Source organism: Diaporthe amygdali (assembly GCF_026229845.1).
Source record: "Diaporthe amygdali strain CAA958 chromosome Unknown NODE_8_length_1307975_cov_65_857355, whole genome shotgun sequence".
Taxonomy (NCBI): domain Eukaryota; kingdom Fungi; phylum Ascomycota; class Sordariomycetes; order Diaporthales; family Diaporthaceae; genus Diaporthe; species Diaporthe amygdali.
In genome coordinates this window covers 213,889-235,686 of record NW_026517028.1, presented here as the reverse complement: position 1 = coordinate 235,686, position 21,798 = coordinate 213,889, and the positions used below count along the sequence as shown (strand labels likewise).

At 52.3% G+C, this 21,798-nt stretch overlaps 9 protein-coding genes across 9 annotated transcripts; 6 read left to right on the top strand and 3 right to left on the bottom strand.

Annotated features, from left to right (window-relative positions):
* Positions 1-203: 203 nt before the first annotated feature.
* J7T55_013302 (n-acetyltransferase-like protein) lies at positions 204-1,489 on the top strand (the record flags this gene model as incomplete). The annotated part of the gene is made up of 4 exons (XM_053141084.1): positions 204-660; positions 716-970; positions 1,036-1,160; positions 1,301-1,489. The coding sequence occupies 4 exons, from the start codon at positions 204-206 to the stop codon at positions 1,487-1,489; spliced, it is 1,026 nt and encodes a 341-aa protein (XP_052995645.1).
* A 783-nt stretch (positions 1,490-2,272) lies between these two features.
* J7T55_013301 (oxysterol-binding protein) lies at positions 2,273-3,716 on the top strand (the record flags this gene model as incomplete). The annotated part of the gene is made up of 2 exons (XM_053141083.1): positions 2,273-2,428; positions 2,502-3,716. 2 exons carry the CDS (start codon positions 2,273-2,275, stop codon positions 3,714-3,716), a joined length of 1,371 nt encoding a protein of 456 aa, XP_052995644.1.
* Positions 3,717-4,044: 328 nt separating this feature from the next.
* Positions 4,045-5,479, bottom strand: J7T55_013300 (uncharacterized protein; the record flags this gene model as incomplete). Its single annotated transcript, XM_053141082.1, has 3 exons — positions 4,045-4,550; positions 4,608-5,135; positions 5,194-5,479. The coding sequence occupies 3 exons, from the start codon at positions 5,477-5,479 to the stop codon at positions 4,045-4,047; spliced, it is 1,320 nt and encodes a 439-aa protein (XP_052995643.1).
* A 1,892-nt stretch (positions 5,480-7,371) lies between these two features.
* Positions 7,372-8,656, top strand: J7T55_013299 (uncharacterized protein; the record flags this gene model as incomplete). Its single annotated transcript, XM_053141081.1, has 3 exons — positions 7,372-7,609; positions 7,670-7,864; positions 7,968-8,656. The coding sequence occupies 3 exons, from the start codon at positions 7,372-7,374 to the stop codon at positions 8,654-8,656; spliced, it is 1,122 nt and encodes a 373-aa protein (XP_052995642.1).
* Positions 8,657-10,231: 1,575 nt separating this feature from the next.
* J7T55_013298 (aflatoxin B1 aldehyde reductase member 2) lies at positions 10,232-13,074 on the top strand (the record flags this gene model as incomplete). The annotated part of the gene is made up of 8 exons (XM_053141080.1): positions 10,232-10,290; positions 10,376-10,832; positions 10,951-11,162; positions 11,212-11,331; positions 11,677-11,818; positions 11,989-12,028; positions 12,083-12,559; positions 12,623-13,074. 8 exons carry the CDS (start codon positions 10,232-10,234, stop codon positions 13,072-13,074), a joined length of 1,959 nt encoding a protein of 652 aa, XP_052995641.1.
* Positions 13,075-15,319: 2,245 nt separating this feature from the next.
* Positions 15,320-16,441, top strand: J7T55_013297 (base excision dna repair protein; the record flags this gene model as incomplete). Its single annotated transcript, XM_053141079.1, has 1 exon — positions 15,320-16,441. The coding sequence occupies one exon, from the start codon at positions 15,320-15,322 to the stop codon at positions 16,439-16,441; it is 1,122 nt and encodes a 373-aa protein (XP_052995640.1).
* A 120-nt stretch (positions 16,442-16,561) lies between these two features.
* On the bottom strand, positions 16,562-17,968 carry J7T55_013296 (mannitol 1-phosphate dehydrogenase; the record flags this gene model as incomplete). Its single annotated transcript, XM_053141078.1, has 2 exons — positions 16,562-17,413; positions 17,534-17,968. 2 exons carry the CDS (start codon positions 17,966-17,968, stop codon positions 16,562-16,564), a joined length of 1,287 nt encoding a protein of 428 aa, XP_052995639.1.
* Positions 17,969-19,526: 1,558 nt separating this feature from the next.
* Positions 19,527-20,093, top strand: J7T55_013295 (glutathione-dependent formaldehyde-activating enzyme; the record flags this gene model as incomplete). Its single annotated transcript, XM_053141077.1, has 1 exon — positions 19,527-20,093. The coding sequence occupies one exon, from the start codon at positions 19,527-19,529 to the stop codon at positions 20,091-20,093; it is 567 nt and encodes a 188-aa protein (XP_052995638.1).
* Positions 20,094-20,355: 262 nt separating this feature from the next.
* On the bottom strand, positions 20,356-21,258 carry J7T55_013294 (uncharacterized protein; the record flags this gene model as incomplete). Its single annotated transcript, XM_053141076.1, has 2 exons — positions 20,356-21,077; positions 21,252-21,258. 2 exons carry the CDS (start codon positions 21,256-21,258, stop codon positions 20,356-20,358), a joined length of 729 nt encoding a protein of 242 aa, XP_052995637.1.
* Between the last annotated feature and the right edge of the window lie 540 nt (positions 21,259-21,798).

Here is a 21,798-nt window from a genome sequence, read left to right as displayed (position 1 = left end):
CTTGTGAGTCATGCCGTCTTACAGTAGTCGGCTCGGCGAGCTCCACAAAGTCGGCAGCTGTTTGCCCGTCCGGCGGAGCCTCAAGGTCGACAAAGAAAACATAGCAACCGAAATAGCCCTGTCCTTAGAATGCATAAAAGCAGAAACTCAACCTGTACCCACTCGCTGTTGCGATCCGCATCTCCATGTTCAGGTCGCGCGTCATGTCGACTAAAGTTCCAGCCCCACGTCTTCGTATCCGCCGCGCCACGCCCAATGATGCAGGCACAATCGCGAAGATCCACTTCGAAGCCTTCGGCCCAGGTGTCATGAATAGGCTGATACATCCAGATGGGGTGAGTGAGAGCGCACGGGCGAACTTTGCCGGAGCAATATTCCCTCCGCCTGAGAGGGCTGCGGATCTCTCCACCGAAGTCATTGTCATGGTAGCAGAGCTCCTTCCGGAGGGCAATGAAGACGATGGGGGCCTGAACCCGGTCATAATAGCCTTTGCCAAGTGGAAACTGGTGAAGGAGGCACTGCCACGGGAGAAATGGGATGGGCACTATGAGATGACGGACGAGGAACTAGGTGAGGGGTCAAACGCCGCGGTGTACAACGAGTTCATCGGCGGCCTGCACCAGATGAAGCAACGCTGTATCAAGGGAGAACCGTGTCTGCGTGAGTTCTGCTTTCCAACTTGGCATGATTGGCATTATCCTGACAAACCTCACAGATCTGGGAATCCTGGCGGCCACGCCTACCCGTCACCGGCTCGGTGCTGGGACTGCCTTGCTTAAATGGGGCTGCGAGCTAGCCGACAGGGAGAACAAAACGGCGTGGCTGGAGGCATCACCAGCTGGATATCTTCTTTACCGAAAACTAGGGTTCGAAGATGTCGATGTCCAGGACCTCAAGGTGACAGAGACGTGGGGCCCGGTGAGGTCCGAAGGCGAGAACTGGGGAGCTGGATCCGCGGTCGTATTGGCAGGTGAGCTTCCCGAGGGTAGCTTCAGGACGGTCTTGATGAGGAGATTGCCCAAGACGTCGTGACAGACGAGTTCTGGCCTGCGGATCTCGAGAATATTTTTGTGGCCCGTTTACAGATTCATCCCGATGGCAAGCTCGTGCCGATATTACACCTATTCGTGTCAGCTGCCACCAAGATTAGCTTCAATACAGTACTACTCAGTCTGCTGGTGTGAAGCGCTGAAAATGGATCTCATTCCGGAGGAATCGGTAGCTTAAATCGCGCCAGATCATATGCGTCTAGTTGACTCGTGCAGCCGTAGATGGCTGACTGTTGCTTGTGCATCAGTAGTACTGGTTCCCCCTCTCACTTGGTTACCCGTATGTCTTCTGCCGCCGGGAACGGATGGCCCTGTCAAGTCGGCAAATGCTTGCGATGATGCCGCGAGCCCACGGCACTGGACTCTACCAGTCGCCGGGCACCAACTCCGTTGACAACTTGCAAGAACGGCGCTGTTGGGCGTCAACGTCGCCGGAATGAGATCGGCAGGACCGGGGGTCAGACGCTGGTTGTTGCGGACGACGTCTAGTTGTTCCGACCGCCGTCTCGGCAGTGTTTTGAGCCGACTCCTAGCCCCATGTCCAAGGCGTGTTGACCCTGTAGGTTGAGACGAGGGCCCTCCTTGGTGCTTGGCCATCTCCACAGCCACACAGACGTGCAGGTGCGATTTACCGACGCGCGCTCTACCAGCTGCCTCTGCAAGTCGACTTACGCAGCGGGAGCGTTTATTCGTTGCACCGGAAGCGGTCAGCACGAATGGCGTTGGATTGCGTGGATAATGTGCTCATAGTGAATGCTGTAGGGTGGTAGATTGAGTTCAAGCGTGCATCGGAAGCTACTGCTTCCATGTTGACAAGCATTCTAGCAGTAGACTAATGGGTATTTGCATGTGATCAGGGGTGGAAGGCACCCTGCCGGCAGGCGTTTGGGAACAAACAGGCACTTGAGTACACCAGGGTCATCATGGGACAACTTGAAACGCTTTATCTTCAACTTGCGAGCGCCACGCGGTTTTTGACACGCCTTTTCTGTTGATTTCGAAATTGCTTCCTTTTTTATTTCCTGCTCTTTACTCTTTCAGCCAAAACATTACATATCGTTTCAATTGTCCAACACCTTCTAACATAGCCCACGATAACTTCCGACGTCATACAGCCCTTGGTACGATCGCGACCATAAAGAGATCTCGGTGTAAAGAGCCCTTCGATCCTCAACTAGATAACTGAACATAAGGCCTTCACAACACACCTATCTTTTCCGAAGATGAGTCTCGAAGTCGGCGGCTTGCCCTCACCAACAGGGCCCTGGAGCCCGACTCATAACTCTCAGAGTCCCTACTTCGACCCCTCCAAAAATACTCAGATATCACATAGCAGACAACAGCCATCGGTGTCGTCTCGATTTAGAGACCTGGTGAAGGTGAGCACTTTATTTGGTTCTTTCAAAGGAGCCTTACATACCCCACGTACCAAAGCTAATCGCCACCTCCCAGTTCCTTTCCTCTGTCTCTGGAGATCTCTCCAACGTCACCGCCCCGCCCTTTTTCCTAGCGCCATCTTCCGTGGTGGAAGTCGGCCACTGCTGGAGTCAGCGGCCCGGGGTCTTTGCCGCGCCGGCGCTGGAACCTGACTCGGCGAAGCGGAGCTTGTTGGTTCTGCGCATGATCCTGATCGCCATGCGCAGCCAATTTTATGTTGCCGGCTCACCCAGTGTCAGCATCAAGAAGCCCTTGAACGCTTTTTTGGGTGAATTATTCCTTGCTTCTTGGACTCACGTTCCAAAGGGGAAAAGCAAGAGCAAAGGAAAGGAAAAAGGCATCAAGCTTGGGATGGAAAGCGGGGATGGAAAACCTGCTACGACGCGGCTTGTGGCTGAGCAAGTCAGCCACCACCCACCCATTACGGCCATGGCCATTATCGACGACGAGCATGGAATTCGAGCCGATGGTTATGCCCGTGTGGAGATGACTTTCAGCAGCAGCGTAGACATCCGGCAGATTGGTCACGCCATTGTACACATCGACGAGTATGATGAGGACTATCTCATTCCGCTGCCTGACGTCAAAGTTCGAGGTTTCCTATCTGCTAAGCTATACCCCGAAGTTCTTGGGACATACACAATTGTGTCTAGCTCAGGCTACGTCAGTGAGATCAACTTCTCTGGTGCTGGCGTATTTCGGGGTAAGAAGAATACTTTTGAGGCTAAGATGTATCGCAAAGACGACCCGAAGAAGACACCAATATATGAGATCGCTGGCCAGTGGAGCGAGGGCTGGACGGTCAAGGACAGTAAGACGGGCGAGGTTCTCGAAAAGTACGACGTCGATGCCGTTGAAAACAGGCCAGCGCCGATGGACATGGAACCTCTCGAGAAACAGGACCCGTGGGAATCAAGGAGGGCATGGGCAGGCGTCATCGATGGATTGGACAAAGGGGATTTCCGGGAAATAGTCACGGAGAAATCAAAGCTCGAGCAGGCGCAGAGACGCATGAGGACCGAGGAGAAGATCAAAGGAGAGACTTGGGAGCCTCTCCTGTTCACCAGCAAGGAAGGGGCTGACCATAAAATCTTCCACAGTCTTGCCAAGGGGACAAGCTGGGAAAAACATCTCTCGGACGAGAAGACAAAAGGCGTGTGGAGGGTCAAAGATGACAAGGCAAAGAGTGCGCAAAGACCGTTCAGAGGGGAACTCACGCCTTTGGGCTAGAACGTTGAATTAGGAGAGGCTCTTTTTCCATTTCCTTTCCCTATATATTGCTTATGAGCGTGGGCGTTATTGTTACGGGGACTGCACATGATTAACGCACTATACCTAGGCAATAGCTTCCAGACACAGAATACATCAATATTTCGATAACATCAACTCGCTGCAAACCTTCGACTTCGTCCACATGTATAAACAATGTGAGAAGGTCAAATATAGTGTGTTGCATGTGAGATGAAGAAATGAATTCATATCCACTTTACCAATTATGATAGACAATGAATATCCTGTTCAACTTGTACAATTAGTTCTCGTTCTCCTTGCTCTGCCGTCATTTCTGCATAACTCGAGCCGCGATGTCCTTCCGAAAGTGCATGTTATTGAACTGTATATTCTTGATACCCGTGTATGCCAAGTCAAGCGCTCCTTGGAGGGTCGGCGCGTAAGCGGCAACAGAGAGCACTCGACCGCCCGATGTTACCAACTTCCCGTCGACGAGCTTCGTACCAGCATGGAAGACTTGCAAAGCTGTGGAACTAGTCTCGAGGTGAGCGTTTGGATCCACAGAGATCTCATCTCCTGAACGGTAGGAATTGGGGTATCCTCCAGCAGCAACAACCACGTTGCAGGCATAGCCGGCACGAGCTTGGATATCTGTGCCGTCTAGCTCTCCGGCTACACAGGAGAGGAGGATCTTTGCCAGATCTTGATTGGCGAGGAGTAGCATCATGGTCTGTGTCTCTGGGTCCCCGAACCTTGCATTGTATTCAAGGACCTTGGGTTCTCCAGACGGAGTTATCATGATGCCCGTGAAGAGAAGACCCACGAATGTACGGCCTATTGAAAACATCAGCACTTGGATCTGCTCACAAGACGATGGCTTTTTCTGCTCACCTTCAGCCTTCAGCCCATCAAAAGTAGGGCGAAGAATTTTCTGGTTGATTTCCCTCATCTGACCCTGAGACACAAAATCGACAGGCGCATAAACCCCCATGCCGCCAGTATTTGGTCCTCGATCCCCCTCAAACACCCGCTTATGGTCCTGCCCCGGCGGCAGCGACTTGAACGTCTTGCCATCGCTGAATGTCAAAACACTGATCTCGTCGCCGACCATGAAATCTTCGATCACGACTGACTGGCCTGCAGGACCGAACTTGGCCTCGACCATGATATTTCTCAAGAAGTCTTGAGCTTCCTCTTTCGTCTGAGGGAGCACGACGCCCTTTCCTGCCGCCAGCCCATCGGCTTTGATGACGACTCGGTGGTTTATGCTATCTAGGTACTGGCTCGCTTCATCATAGTTGTCGAAATGGTGATATTCGGCTGTAGGTATCTGATATTTCTTCATGAAGTTCTTCGCAAAGACCTTGGAGCCCTCGACCTCAGCAGCTTCTTTGGATGGGGCGAAGCACGGTATGCCTGCTGTTGGACCTCGTGTTAGATCTTCTCGTGATACGTGTTCACTGGGATTTAAACTTACTGCCTCTGAAAAACCCCTTGATGCCATCAACAACTGCATCATCTGGACCAGCGACGACGAGCCCGATGTCTAAGTCCTGGGACAAACGAACAAGCCCTGGATAGTCATTTGCTGCGATGTCGTCAATGTTTGTTACACCAGGTAGGCTGGCTGTACCTCCATTCCCTGGCATGACGAATACGTGCTCCACGGATGGGGAGTGCACAAGCTTCCAAGCTAGAGCATGTTCGCGGCCACCTTTCCCGACCAACAACACTTTCAGTTTCGGTGAGCCTTGAACGTCCATAGCGGTTGGCAGACTTGATATTCAGGTAAAGTTGCAGGTTGAGCAGATCAGTATCAATCCTTCAGGCATTTTAGCAATGACTGTAAACTGGTGAAGGAGTGGCAGTTGGCCTGAGTAAGGTGTTCGGAAAGTGCATTAGCTAGGGGAAAATAAAAATGTTTCAAAGCACAGTATTATTGGTTAGTGACTAGAGATTTCTGAAGCTTGTGCTACATAAGCATCACACTCCAGACAATGACACTGCGCAGCCATGACCGGATCTGTAGCCATCAATTAGGTCACTGAGACCAGTCACCGGAGGGGAGCCTGGCCTGCCTTGGCTTGGTTACTAGTCACGTCCATCGAGGTCGCTCTGTCGCTATCCCTCGGGCCGGTCCTCCCGTGCTGGCGACGGCACAAACGCATTCTTCGACTGTATCGCAGAGCGCCACGACGCCCTCTCTAGATCGTCGTCAATACCGGCCCAAAAAAGCTGGTGCGTACCCGCCGGGGTCTTTATCAATCATCACAGACAATGAATACCCTGCTCACCTCCTGAGAAATACTGCAGTATTTCGTACGCGTCAATCCAAGCGTCACTGTTTGGATTCAGACGCCGTCACGGAGTCAACCTCGGATCCGAGACTGTTGGATAAATGGAAAGGTCGGCCTTGCTTCTTGGCATCTTCCATGACATAACTTTGTTCCAGAAGCGATCCAGTCTTGGAAATACCTTCCTTTTCTTTGGGCCACTACCGCGATGGTCGCCCACATCCCGAAAGGCATCCACTACTACCTTCCACAACCAGCATGCAAGCCTCGACATCATGCTCTTGGCAGATGAAATGTGCCAGCAGCCGCAACGGGATTTATGGAGGCGTACAGGCAGGAATCACGCATTGTCTCGGGGACAGCTTGCAGCTTGCAGCGACACCATGCAAGAGGACGCATCAAGTGCCGTGCTTCTCCGTCGCCTCCCACTTCCCTTTACACGTATGGCGGTATTTGATGCAGCTCTACACAGTTTGATAGCACCTATCGTCCTCGGAAACCGATGGACAATACGCGTACTACAGCGCCAAGATCTGCAGGGGCAAACAGGGCCCTATTCTCTAGCCAAAGGCGGGAGGTGAAGATATTGTTCCCGGCGCTTGTGGAACATCTCCGACGTTGAGATGGGATGGACAACTGCAGTCGTGACTTCTCTTGATGGCTGGATAATCACTCACTGAAGGTACTTGCTACAGTCATTCTATCCTGGCGCCCTGGATTACGCGTAACGGCAATTAGGTTACATTAGTGTATATTGTCGAAGCACGGCTCTACTTTAATAGAGCAGCTGTTGGCCAATCATTCTACAAAGTTTACAAATTGACGATGCTTTTGATCGGAAGAGTCGAATGCCACTAGAGGATCTCAGTCTCGGGAAGGTCGACCCCATCAACCGAAGCACCGTTGTGGGTATAGTAGATGCGTGCTATCAAGACCTCAGGCTGATTGCAGGATGCGGTCCGTCGAATCAGCGGTTGGATATTTCTGTACATGGGACAGTCGGCACACAAAGAATCCTCTAAGATGATCGACGTATCTAGAGTAGCTGTGGGTTTGCCAGGGACGACGAGTCCCATCTCGGGATGTGGTGGACATGCTTGTTCGTTCAATACGATACATCTTGGCCTCGAAAGTTCACAGTACTCCCGGCTCTCCCAGCCCTCGGGTGGTAAACTCGAATCAAATGCATGTGAATGAATGAGGCAAGACTTGCATACTGGGGAAGGTGAAGACTACATAAGCTAGTCGTTTGGACAGTATGCTCGAGTTTGATTTTTTTCTCAGGAGTGTCATCAACAAGCTGTCGTCTCTCGACTCATCCGAAGCCCTCTGTTTTCTTTTCACTCGGCTGTCTTCGCGATATGTTGTTCACAAAGTCGATTCTTCTCGGCCTCGCTGCCCTGGCAGTCGGTCACCCTGGACACGAAGAGGAAGAGCGTCTTCAGGCTGTCAATGCCCGCGCCGCCACGGCTCGCACCAGACGGGCTCTCGAAGGCTGCACTTCCCAGCTCGAGGCCCGAGGTGTCTATGCGCGTGCTATGGAACGTCGCAGGGCTGCTGTTGAAGCCCACCGCATTGCCAAGCGAATCCCGTTGGATAGTACGTTTTCAATCTGAACCGAAACTGTCGGACAGCTTCATTAACAAAGCACAACCACAGCTCCCTACACTATGAGCAACAACCGAATGGCTAAGCGCAACACCACCGACGTCCTCAATAAGGATCACCAAGGCGACCTTAACGCCTCCGTGGCCATTGATGACCCGTCCTACGTCTTCAACAGCACTACCTGCACGGTACTGAACCCAGAGGGTGAGGTCGGGCCGTTTTACGTCCTCGGGGAATACATTCGTTGTCAGTATAAGCCTTTTACCACTACGTTTGCCTATTAGTTTTTCATTATCATGTTTCGAGTGCATTATTTCGGGCCTAGTAGTAGGTGACTAACGCATTATAGCCGATTTGGTGACAAATGAGGCCGGCGTGGCTGGCATACCTTTCGTCGCTGATATCCAGTTCATCAACGTGGATACCTGCGAGCCTCTAGTCGATGTCTGGGCAGATGTTTGGTCGTGTAACGCCACCGGTGTCTACGGAGGTGTTCAATCCAGCATGAATGGAAACCCATCGGATGCCACGAACCTTAATAACACTGCTCTGCGTGGCATCCAAAAGTCGGACTCTGATGGGGTTGTCCAATTTTCTTCCATCTTCCCGGGCCACTATGGGGGCCGCACCACTCATCAGCATATTGTTGTACACGAGAACGCCACCGTCCAGTCGAATGGGACCCTCACCGGCGGGTCGGTTCCACACATTGGTCAGGTCTTCTGGGACCAGTCACTCATTACGGAGATTGAGGCTTTGAGCCCATATAGCGAGAACACCGCCCGGCTGACACCCAACTCTGAAGACCACGTCTTCGGCCAACAGGAAACGGAAGGTACCGATTCGGACCCGGTCTACAACTATGTTTACTTCAGTGACGATGTCAACGATGGCCTATTTGGGTGGATTGTAATTGGAATCAATCCCTCTGCTTCGTACACCCCAACTTACTCTTTCGCCTTGACCGAGGGCGGTGGCGTGGCTGTTGGCAATGGTGGCGGAGGTGGCGGCCCTGGCGGCCCTCCTCCCTCCTCCTAAGCAAGCTTTACTGCATCATTGTTGACGATCCGGCTCGCAAGAAACTGGCATTCAACAACTTGAACTTCGCTTTGACTGGTTGCTGCATCATGGCATGGGCTTTGTCTCCCCTTCAGCTACCAGTATTACACAGCTTGATCTTTCGTTTCTCGGCGAGGAATACTTGTTAGAGTCAAAATGTTTCAATATGGTGTTGTGAATCACCGTTCATTTGAGCAACATCAATTCGATTGCACATGTAATTGCGTCTCGAAGTAAGACATTCAGGGACTCGACCGGCCTGTTCCACAGCCAGTGTATGATCGCCGGTCGCAAAAGTCATGTATACGTTGATGGCTGCTCGATTTTGAATACATGTTCGAGATTTGGGTAAGCTAAATAGCGTCTAGTTACATGAAGCGATCATCCAGGCAGAATAGTCGCACTGGGTAACACAGCCACTGGCACAACGTCGTGCGGCGTGTTGCCTCGACATCCTCGGCAGAAAATTTGCAACATCACGCAGTGAAATTGAGTGACTTCTTACGACATCTTTGGCCGTCCAATTCGGAAAGGCAGTATGTAGCAGTGTATTAGGGCATCAGTATGTTCAATATTAGCTTGTCACAACCTAGTCACCCGTACCTGCTTCACCTGTATTTTCCTTAACCGAGATAATGCTTTGTCATTGTTGCGAAACTTTGAGCAAGGTAGGGAAGCGTATAATACGATGGGACCTGGCGGCTTCGTGAAAGACACCTATGCGTTGGTAGTATACACGGAATGGAAGCCCATAGATTCGGCCAAGACCTGTAGCAGTCCAAACATTGCGGAAAACTTGCACTCGCGGCACTGAAAGCGGACTCAAAGATTGAGACAGTGCCTTTCCTCTTCCGGATTTCTGACACGATGCGTGACTTCACCCATTGAAATCGACGACCGTTGTTTGACCGGTCTCCGCTGTTGTAGCATGTTGCGGGGCAGGAGGTCAGCTTGCAAGACCCGTGAGCCCTAGTCTCATAGGTGGCTCTGGGCAGATCGGCTAATCATATGAGTCGGCTCTTAATTGTTCTCAGTGTTGAGGCGCATATAGTAGACATGGGCTTTGCCGGAAACAAGAAGCGTCGTATTCTAGAGTTTCCATATGGTTGAGAGTTGGGAGCCCGCAGAATTGCATGTATGAATGATACGTATTACACGTGCTTACCAGAGTATGACTCTTGCGAGTCTGCGATCCTCCGAGAATGAGGGGCCATTACTATGGCCCAGTGGGGTAAGGTGGCTGAGAGAATACTTTTGCTTGTGTGCAGGGAAGCTATGTTGCGTGCAAACGCGGTGTTTTCTCGGGATAGGACGAAGGAGGATAAAAGAGAAAAGTATCGGTACAGGTTCCGAGCTCGCCGGTGAGCTATCGGATCTAGACAGGATCGGACCTACGACCCGAGGGTCGATTAGCCAGTCAACGCCGATCAGAGGAAATGTCTGTTGCCATTTGCGCGACAACCATCTACCTGGAGAACCTCACATGCTTGAGATCCGACCTCACGATTCTGAACGCTAGCCAAGACGAAGCAGGGCAATCACCATTGAGACAAAATGACTGGAAAATTCCAAGACCAAGTCGTCCTCATCACTGGAGCTGCCAGTGGAATTGGGTAAGTAGAACAAAGTCCGCCTCTGGATCTGTCGCATTACCTATAGTGCAAAGGTCACAGAACATCTCTAATAGGTCTCATGTAGCCGTGCAACCACACTCAAGTTAGCAGCCCTCAATGCTTCTCTCGCCCTTTGCGACATCAACACTACTGCCCTCTCGAACCTAGCCTCAGAACTCCCAAATGACTCAGTTCTTACGCAAAAGGTTGATGTTGGCTCCGAGTCGGATGTGAAGTCATTTACATCTGCCATCTTGGAGAAGTTCGGCAGACTGGACCATGTGTTCAATTGTGCGGGCATCAATCCCACCAATATTCCCTTCGAGGAGACGACCCTTGAGTACTGGGATAAGCAGTGTAACACAAACTTGAAGGGCGTTTTCCTCATTACGCGAGAGAGCTTGCCGTACTTGAAGAGGGGCTCGAGCATCGTCACCGTGTCGAGCATGAGTGGCACCCGTGGGACACCCTTGCAATCTGTCTACAGGTATTCAACCAGCATCTATCTTCTCAGGAAGAGGAAATTTGCTAACTTCATCACAGTAAGTTCTCTGGATGCGAATCACATTGCACCGCTGGATTTGCATTGTGTAGTGGCTAGTGTTCCAGACGGCAATTTTCCATTCCTTGCATGATGTATCTCTTAAGGGATATCCTTAGACCGAAACACCCTTGCTGTTCCTGAAGAAACTGCTAATCGGGACGCCAATAGATACAACCAAACATGGAGTAATCGGGATGATGAAGAGTCTTGCCCACGAGGTCGGTCCCAAGGGGATTCGTGTCAACTGCGTAGCCCCGGGATACATCAACACCCCTACTAACTCCGGCATTGTACGCGGAGGTGAGATCGTAGAGAAATGGTCTAAGGCGTACGTAAGCTAGTTCTCATCTGAATAGAAGCATTACTGACAACGACAGTTGCGCTTTGGAGAGATGGGGCACACCAGAGGACGTTGCGGATGTGGTGATTTTCTTGTTCTCGGACGAATCGAGATATGTGAGCGGATCGGTCTACGAGGTTGACGGCGCGGTTAGATGGTGAGATAAACAGTATAATTGGTATCACCTTAACGCTTTCTCTGCCATAAGCCAGAGTCGGCCAACCCAACTCCTTCATTTGGCACCCAGTACATATAGCTCTTGTAGCCAGATACTATGAAAACAAATGAGCATGACAAGATTTCTTTATCGGCCTCCACGCCCTGGGCCCTTGGTCATTTGCGAACTTTTATAGCACCGGAGATTTACTATTCTGCATAGGTAATTGGACAGCCCTTAATGAAGCTGCAGGCACTTGTAAACAGCAACTGTCGGAAGAAACCCGAACATCGATTCTCTGGCTCTTGAATCACATGTGCATTGCGCGACTCGGGATTGCTGCAGCGACAAGCAGTTGTTGTTACGTTTTGCCATAGCAATGCTGACCGTCGGAAGCAATCCCGGGCACCTTATCCCGGGTTCTCAGAACCCCCCACCATTCGGCCCAGCGTCCGATCGCGGTACTTACAAGTCAATGTTGATTAATGTCGGAAGCTATCCCGAGAGCCGATACCGAACTCATCGATCACACCAATGACCATAATCACAATAACTTCATTTGATGTTTGACATCGGACTTTTTTGACAGACAGAAGATCAAAAGCTGGACTTGTTATGGATTTATGAAATTTATACATAATGTCGTCGACTTCTCAGAGCCTCAAAGAGCGCGTCATCCTTGGGTTGATGACCTATGGTAAGTCCATTATTGACCAACTGTTTTAGCCCCATAACGCTTATCTGGTATCAGGCCCGGATGAGAATGCAGGAGCGCGCATCCTAGAACTCGATGAGTTCAACAGACACCTGGATTACTTCCAGGGCCAAGGCTACAATGAGGTCGACACCGCGAGGATGTACGTGAGCGGCAAGCAAGAGGCCTGGACCCGTGATGCCAAGTGGAAGGAGCGTGGCTTGACTTTGGCAACCAAAGTCTATCCCGAGGATCCTGGCATGCACGAGCCAGCCCGACTACGAAAGCTCATCACAAGTTCGTTGAATGAACTTGGCTCCGGCGAAGTGGATATATTCTATCTTCATGCGCCTGATCGCTCGGTCCCGTACGAGGACACGCTGGCAGAGGTGAACAAGCTCTATCAAGAGGGGAAGTTCAAGCGACTAGGCCTTTCTAACTACGCAGCATGGGAAGTTGCCGAGATCTATACTATTGCGAAAGAACGAGGCTGGGTGAGACCTAGTATCTACCAGGCCATGTACAATGTGATCAGTAAGTATGATTCTGCCCCGGAGAATGCCTCAGAACTAACGACAAAACTAGCTCGTGATATAGAGTCTGAGCTTGTCCCATGCTGTCGTAAATTTGGCATGGACATCGTGGTCTACAATCCTTTGGCCGGTGGCTTGTTCTCGGGAAAGATCAAGTCTGCAGATCTTGCGCCAACCGACGGACGGTTCTCTGACTCTTATAAGTACGGGAAGCTGTACCGGGATCGTTTCCTGAACAAAGCCAACATGGAGGCCCTGAAGATTGCCGAGGAGGCAATACAGAAGCATGACTTGACACTGCTAGAGACTGCGATAGGATGGGTCATCCACCACTCGGCGTTGAAAACCAGGGTCAAAGGCGGCAATGACGGTGTTGTCATCGGTGTGAGCAATTTTCAGCAGCTGGAAGGAAATCTGAAGGATTTTGAGAAGGATCCCTTGCCAGAGGATGTTGTGCAAGCACTGGATCGGGCCTGGCTGGTAGCGAAGGCTACAGCCGCTCCGTATTGGCGATAGATGGGTCCTAGTCGTGTGCTTCACCATGTCCAAATAATTTATACCGCTTCTTCGACAACTGAGTCTCTCTGTAAAGATTTTGAGTCGATCACCATCCATAAAAATAACAAGTAAGCCAACCGACACCAGTAGTGTACAGGTGGTCAAAGTCGTACAGCTTCTAATCGTTGGACCCAGAAGATATTCAAGCCACATCTCCCGGCTGTACTCTGTCGAAGCTAGAACTGGAGTGGCATCTTGCTAATAATGACGATCGATCTCTGCTAGGGACCTTTTTCCAGGTTTGGCCACAGCTGGATCAATTTCCGTAAGCATGTGAATGGGGCCCGAGGTGGGGGGGGGGGGGGACGATGGAGCCCTGCTTACAACGTTTGGTTCCAGAATCCACCTAAATGAGCTAATCATACTTTCGAAAGATATCTTGAAACTGCTCAGTGGTATTATCTTTTTTCAGTAGGCCAAGCGCTGTGCCCACATCTGCTGGCGATGGTTTCTCCCGATAGAACTCATAGGTGATGTGTCCTGGATGGTGTCAATGGCCGAGATTGGTCAGTTCGGCTCAGCTGAGACCGAGAAAGTCTTGATGGTGAAGTACTGGTCTCTCGACAGTGGAATACCGGCGTGCAACGCAATTAATGCAATTTTCAGTGAGGCTACACTGCGGTACACTGGGTAACGTATGATTGTAATTCGCCTATGGTTTCCAAGATTGGAAAATGAACAACCGAAGCGAATACAAGGCCACAAAAGAGCACATGACCACATCAAAAGATAAGGAATCTCGTCACTTCTTCTTGAACCTACCATCTCGCTGAATTTTGGTCCATGGATTCCACCAAACGGGAAAGGCTGGTAACACGTACCGTTCCTTGAAGACTGTTCAGGTGTGCGGAGAAAACCTCCCTTTAGAGGGCAGATGCAAAAGAACATGTTGCAATTTTGGGGAATTATAAATTGGCGCAAAATGCCCATCTCATCAACGAGGTATATGGTCAAAACGCTGTGCCGTACGCACACCGCAAAGCTCCAAGGAGCTCCATACTTCATCCGTCACCGTCTTGAATTTTCACAGAGAAGTCAAGCCGTTCGTCAAGGGAGACAATGAATCTCAAGATCACTTATCAGACTGTGGTGTTGGCACTCTCCCTGGAATGTGTCAACGCTCATCCTGCAATCCTGGTAAGCGCGGTTCCTAATAGCATATCCAGAATCGCATCTCCGAGGACTTCAGACTAACTACTTGATACATAGCCCGAACATGATGGGACCTGGATCCTTCCGGCGTGCACAAAGCCGCCGACACCAGATTGGTGCGTCGCGAAGGGATCTCGGCCAGATCTGTGGTGCATGGGAGATAATTGGTGGTGCGAGTATCAAAAGTTAGCCCTTCTAGTTACCTTCATATGTAGTTGACAGAGTAGGGCCCGGGCTAATATTTGAGCAGTCCAACTTATGGGTCGCCCACTTTCATGCCGACCAACATTTCTTGTTCGGGCTGTCCGCCCGGACCCGGAATGTGACTATATGATTTATTCTCGGGTCTTATTGCTCTGTCAGATAGTTGCTCGGAAGGTGGTCAGAAACGTGACGGGTGATTTCAGGGCAGCAAAGTCTGCCTACTTCAATTCAAACTCAAGGAGGCGAATCCACTAGGACAACCTCCAGTGGGATAACCCCCTGCGCTGCGGGATGAATTTTAAACCTCGTTCCTTGTGAGCTGTATTACCCAAGGCCTTCCGTGAAGCTCTTTTCTCAGCATTCACTTCCCATTGCCGAGGGCTTTTGTTATGCATTTCTGACGAATTTCGTCTGTCCGTAAGAAATATTGAATCGAGCCATGGACTGATTGTGATACACTTTGGTTCATAGGTGAGGCTGAGATCAATGGACCGTGCCATAGCAAAGAGAGAGACAATTCAGCGACAACATGTCTTGATTTATTCCTTTGCCGAAGAGTCTTGTAGGTGGTATGGAACAACGAACCATCCAACCCTTGACCTGACTTACCCCAGGGTTAGTCAAGGGGCAAGGGTGGCTCACGTTGCATGTCTTCAGGGAGGCCCTAGCGTGCCGAGCTCCTGGAGCCGCGCCGTGCTGCCCCTGAAAATAAGGCCTAGCACTGAGATAAGGTGACATCACCACTTTGGACCCTGGCGGAATCGAAAAAGCATGAGGGATCCTCAAACATACCCTCATCCCATCTGCCTCCATCTTCGCGGTTGAGAAGCCCCGACAGCCATACTGCATGCTTCGGACCACCATGGCTAGGGGTACTCGCGCAGCTGCAAGCACAACACAGAAGAGGGAGCTGCCCAAGCGAGCTGCCCGGGTGAAAGCAGAGGAAACACACTCACCACAGGTCAAGAAGGAGCCACATTCACCACCCAGACCGGCCAAAGCCACCCCGAGGAAACGAGCAGCCCCCAAGGCCGAGAGTGGGAATGAGACGCCGAAAAGGGTAAAGGTGGAAGATGAGGAGCCTACAGCAAAGACCAGCCCAAGCAAGAAAAACACCCCATCAGACCTCCGAGACAAGAAGCTCAAGGCCTACGCCCAGTACGCCAACAGCTCGCCATTCCCGGACTTTGCACACCCCACGCCAGAGGAATGCAAGCTGGCCCACAAGATCCTGGCCTCCCTGCACGGCGAGCGCAAGAGGCCAGCCCAGCTCGTGGCCCCGAGCTCCCGCGCCGGGTGCGGCGACTCGCCCTCGGTGCTGGACGCGCTGGTGCGGACGATCCTGTCGCAGAACACGTCCGACACCAACAGCACGCGCGCCAAGCAGAGCATGGACAAGGCGTACGGCAGCAGCGACAAGTGGGACGCCATCGCGCACGGGGGCCAGGCGAAGCTGCAGGAGGCTATTAAGTGCGGCGGGCTGAGCGTCGTCAAGAGCAAGGTCATCCTGAGCATCCTCGAGCAGGTTTATGAGCGCTACGGGAAATACTCGCTGGATCACCTGCACGAGGCGTCGAGCGAGGATGCCATGACTGAGATGTTGAGTTTCAATGGCGTGGGGCCCAAGACGGCCAGCTGTGTGCTGCTGTTCTGTCTGCAGAGGGAGAGCTTTGCTGTCGACACGCACGTGCACCGCATCACGGGCTTGTTGGGGTGGAGGCCGGCCAAGGCAAGCAGGGACGAGACGCATCAGCACTTGGATGCTAGGATCCCGGACGAGGACAAGTACGGGCTGCACATTCTTCTTGTGTCGCACGGTAAGAAATGTGATGAGTGTAGGGCTGGCGGTAAGAATATGGGAAAGTGTGAGTTGAGGAAGGCGTTCCGTAAGGGCAAGCTGGCGGGTGAGGCTGGCGAGGACGTGAAGGAGGAGGAAGAGGAACAAGTGAAGATCAAGGACGAGGAATGACAGGACTATGGTAAGCAAGCCTTTTGTATTTGTAGGTGCATATAGAGCTGTCTTTATGGATATATAATTCGCCATGTCCTGGAATGACACTCAATATAATGAGGAGCCGCTATCAATCGTTTAAAGTCCCGCTTCTTGTCGCTCTTTCTCATAGACGGCGTCGAGATCCTCCAGCCACAGCCATTTCAGCCTTTCCTGGAGCCTCTCTGCGACGATCGGCATCGCTTCTTCGTATGGCAAGTCGACCAGATCTGGCGACTCGAACTCATACAACGCACCAGCCTGGCGGCTTGTGGTCACTACCTTCTGAGCACGAGGCAGTCGGATTCGCTGGTACAGCTCCATCCAATCCTTCAACGACCCTTGCCTTCCCTGGGAAAGCCAGTCCGACAGTGCCTTCGACAGGATATACCCATCCTCAACGGCCTGGCCGGCACCGGCACCCTGATGCGGCGTAGTAGCATGGCAAGCATCTCCAAGAAGTGTAACTTTGCCGTCCAGGAACACCCACTGCGGCACAGGCTCATGGTCATTGATGCGCCACTTTGACGGACGCTCGGGCATTAGCTGGATGATCTTCTGGACCGTCTCCTCACAGTCAGCGAAGTCCTCCTCCAGCTCCCTCCTGTCGCATGTGCTGGTCCAGCTCTCACGTAGGTCCGGGATCTCGTCCTCACGCTTGGAGATGAAGGCGACGATGTTGAGAGACCGGGTCTGGCTGATGGGGAAGACCAGGAAGTGTTTGTGCCTCGCCGACCATATCACCGACCAGGACCGCCCGGGCCACGTCTCCTTTGGGAGCTTGTCTATCGGGACCACGCCCCTGTAAGCTATCTTGCCGCTGTACAGGGCCTTTCCGGTTATGAACTGCTTCCTGACCTCGGAGTGGATACCGTCCGAGCCGATTAGGAGATCTGCCTGGGCTGTGGTGCCGTCTTTGAACGAGAGCTCCACGCCTTGCTCGGCGAGGTCCTGCAGCTGTTATCAGCACCTCGTCGGAGTGGGCCCCGGGCTCTGGAGGAAGAACCACAGCACAAAGGTATGACTCGCCTTTACAGAAACGAACTTTTTGTTCGTGTGCAACGTCGCCACGCCCCTCTCCTGGATAAACCCCAGCAGCACGTCCAAAAACTCACTGCGCGCCATGCTCGACGGCCTCACCACGTCCTCGTCAGAGATGGGGCTGTCGATGTGGGTGATCCACTCGCCGCTGTCCCACCGCACGAACGTGAACCACGAGGTGCCGGTCCGGCCCTGGATCTCGTTCATGGCGGCTCCGACGCCGGGGATATGGTGCATCAGCTTGGCCGCGTTGATGCCAAGGCCGACGCCCGCGCCGATCTCCCTGTACTCGCTCGCCTGCTCGTACACGTCGATGGCGATGGCGGCCGGTAACGGTCTGCCATCCTGCCCTGGAGGGGTCCGGCGGCAGAAGTGGTCTAGGAAGAGCGCCGTTGTGAGCCCGCCTATGGCGCCGCCCACGATGGCGATGCGGAAGGGCCTGGTGGCGCCGTTTGTGTCGCTCATCTTTGGAGATGCTGTCGCCCTCGGTGTGCTGGACGATGCTGGGGAAATTCAGATCTTCTTTAAACAGGAGCTCTATTGCTATATGAGAAACACATCGTCGTGAAGTCGATGACATCGAGGACTGAGGCGCCCGTAAGCACACCAAAGTGCCGCCGGCCGTTGTGCTCTACCCCACCCCCACAGGCCAGTTCACCATCAACGGTTCTCCAAGGAGCCTTTAAAGCCATGGGCCGTCATTGGGGACAGTATGCATACATGCGTCCTGACTATTTGTGACAGAAGCGGGAAGATCAGTCTTAATTCGCGGGGTGTTGTCATTCTGGGAACAGGACAAGCCTATCCCATTGGAAACTGTGAGTTGCCTAGCATCGACATGTTTGCTCCCCTCGGTGGCATCGACAGAGTTTAAACTAGTCCTTAAGATCTATTTCCAAAGGCATGCCATAAAGTGGTAAGGACTGTTGGCAGCTGTTGAAAGGACGGTATTATACGGATGTAGATTGGGGTGAACCGGTGGAGCGGGGCGTAAGAATCGGCCCCAGTTATTCTACCACGGAAGCGTCCACAATGCAAGATAAGCTTCGAGGAAGAATGAATTCTCCAACGGTCGGGCACTCCTCGGTATCTCGTGTGTTGGAGTAGGGGCTGCGGGGTAACGCAACAGTCCGACAAGCGATCCGTACCAATTTGATGACACGGCACGTGTGCTTTTGTTAGGGACGAGACGGAGCGCGCGCACCTGGGCCCAGTACGGCACGGCACGGTACGTATATTCTCGTCCGTACCGGCGGTACAAAGTGACCTTGAAAAGTCACGACTTCTGGCTGCTGCCGGAGGTGGACATCAAGGTGCTCAGTCTCGAGGCCGCTGATATAAGAAGCTCGTCCTGAGACTCGATGCAGCTGGATGCCAGCGCCTCTCCTGGCCTCCAATGCTTCCAAATTGACAAAGATCAACTGCAAGCTGGAGTCGAGACCCAGGTCTTGCCTCGTCACTCTCACAAACGCAATGCGCAATCACCCAGGTTGATGGCCGACCTGGGACCTGGGACCTGGGACTTCGTTTCCCCCACTTGCTCCCGAGCCCACCGTTACCGGCGTTCCATACCGTACCACACCGTACCGGATCTAAGCTTTATCACCATGCCAATCCATGGCGACGCAGCTGGCAATGCTGCACCCGCTGGCGATGCCCACTTGCCAAGGGGCGCTGCTTCGGCATTCGGGATGCTGGTGCTCGTCATGAACCATTGAGAGCTCCCTGCCCCGGACCAGAGTCAAGGCGTTGGAGACGTTTGAGGATGGCGCAACGCCGAATCATTATTCGCCAGCCCGCGAAGCGAAGACGTGGTACGAGCTGATCTGAGGGGTACGTGAAGCTTCGGATCCTATTAAAAGGCCGTCATGCCCAGTAAGAGAGGAGGGGAAAGAGGAGACGTTGTTATTGCCATCGCCGAACTGTATACTCTCTCCCATCTCAACTGCCTTTGAAGAATATCTGCCTCTTAAAGACCATTGGAATCTTCAGCTCAGAAATTAGCCACAAATCCACCACCAAAATGGCACCATCTCTACACCCCTCCATCGACAACGGCATCACCAAGGGCGACCCGAACTTCTCCGGCGGCAAGCTCAAGTGCCACTGCTCAAGCAACCCAGTCGAGGTGACTCTCGGCAGTCAGGTGGCACACAACCACGCGTGCGGGTGCTCCAAGTGCTGGAAGCCCAAGGGCGCGCTGTTCAGCGTCGTGGCCGTCGTGCCGCGTGACAAGCTGAGCGTGACCGCCAATGCCGACAAGCTCAAGGTCGTCGACCCGGAGGCTGTGATCCAGCGCAACGCCTGCCGCGAGTGCGGCGTCCACCTCTTCGGCCGCATCGAGAAGGACCACCCCTTCAAGGGCCTCGACTTCGTCCACGTCGAGCTCTCCCAGGACAAGGGCTGGCAGGAGCCCCAGTTCGCCGCGTTCGTGAGCTCCATCATCGAGCAGGGCTTCGATCCCAACAAGATGGACGACGTCCGCGGCACCCTCGCCGCCAAGGGCTTGCCTACATATGACGCTCTCTCGCCGCCGCTCATGGATGCCATTGCTACGTGGACGGCGCAGAAGGCTGGAAAGCTGTCTTAGGATGTTTTCTGAATTGATGGGCGGAACCTGCTCCGGTAGTGAATGGTTATACGCATTGGGAATACCAAAAAGTGTAGTATAGTTCAATGACCCAGATAACACATCGAAACGCAATTCGAGTATCTTGTCCGCATCACTGATCCTCTAGTATATACAAGTGCTTCAAATAGAATACTAGGTGTCTGCTTCGACCACGTGAAGTTCGATAATGACAGAAAGCGCGACAAGCTTCTTTCTTCACTTTGCACTCAATCGTCTCGGTTCATTCCTTGTGCATCAACATTAAAAAGAAGTCCGTATCCGCCTTCGCCGTCTCCTCCTCTTCCCGGCGCCTCATATCCGCCTCGCGTTCCCTAGTCTCCTCACTTCGCCTCTGTGTCTCGGTTTCATCGTGCACAAAAGCTTGCGTCTCCTCCATCGCCACTGGCGGTGTATGACCTTCCAAGAGAGCCGTGAAGAAATCGATGTCCTCCTTGACAATCATCTTGGTCATTCTGTGGTTTTTCGGTGGCTCGTGGTGGGCCTCTAGGTTCTGAGCTATTTCGGGCCTCACTTGTTCAGCTTCGATGTAAGTCGCGAAATAGCTCGATGCCGTCTTGTATGGCCTTTTGCTTGACCCGTCCATTTTGGCTTCACTATGGATGTCGCTGTCGCCAGAGTCCAAACGGTACTCGGTTACTTCGATATCCAACTTTTTCTCGGGTCCGTCAGACTTCTTTTTGTAGCTACCGGACATAGTCTGGTTATCATTGACATGATGTTTTTCATCCCTTTGTCTATATGCATCTAAGGCATCCTCGGTCTGGCGCGACCACGACTTTGCATCCGATGATGTCTCGTGAACGGGTGGCGGCCGTGCCAGGTATGAATCTCGCCCACGCGATTCGGCCGTATAAGCTCGTGGTGTGCGGTCTATTTCCGGGACTCTCCCAGGGGCTTGATAACGAGGTGTCGGCTTGGCCATGGCCTCGAAGCTGACCGGCCCTGCACATGGGAAGTCAATATCGCAATTGGACTTGCAGCGTGGCCGTTCAAGCCACCAATGGGTAAGTATATGTTGATGCCCGGGTGAATGCCATGACTTGGCCTGTCATGTGAAAGAAGGGTGCGATCTTTCGGGGCTTCGATGAGGATTAGAGACTATAGCTGTGCGCTTACCTTCCATGGTATAATTAGCTGTTGGAATGATATCTTGATACTTTCTATGGCTCGGTTGAAATCAATGCTCGCACTTCGCTTCACTCAGAGTTGCAGGCAATCGAGGGAGGAATTCCAAAATTAACTTTGACAAAATGTTTGAGTCACTCTGTTACAAATCGTCTTATTCGTAAATGGTCGTGAAGTCTTGAATTGAAAATTGAGCGCTGTTCGGAGGAAAATGAAAGAGAACCATCTTCGAAACCGAAGGCGAGGAACATTCGCTTCTCATACATTCGCTTCTAATCTCGTTTTCATGCATATAACAAGAAACTCCGATTCACGAGAACTGATTTTCACATGGGATAGGAAATCCTGCGTCAAGCCATCCCGATTTGGAACTGCGTTGACGGCTCAAACAGCTTTGAAGCAACGTTGACCTCAGCGTTTCATGATTCCGATGGAGCCCACCCATACCCGACACGATATTCCCGGCAACGAGTTAGTCAGGGATGCTATAAGACGAGCGCCTCTCCAGTGATCAATTGTAAACCGATCTAGCGGCATG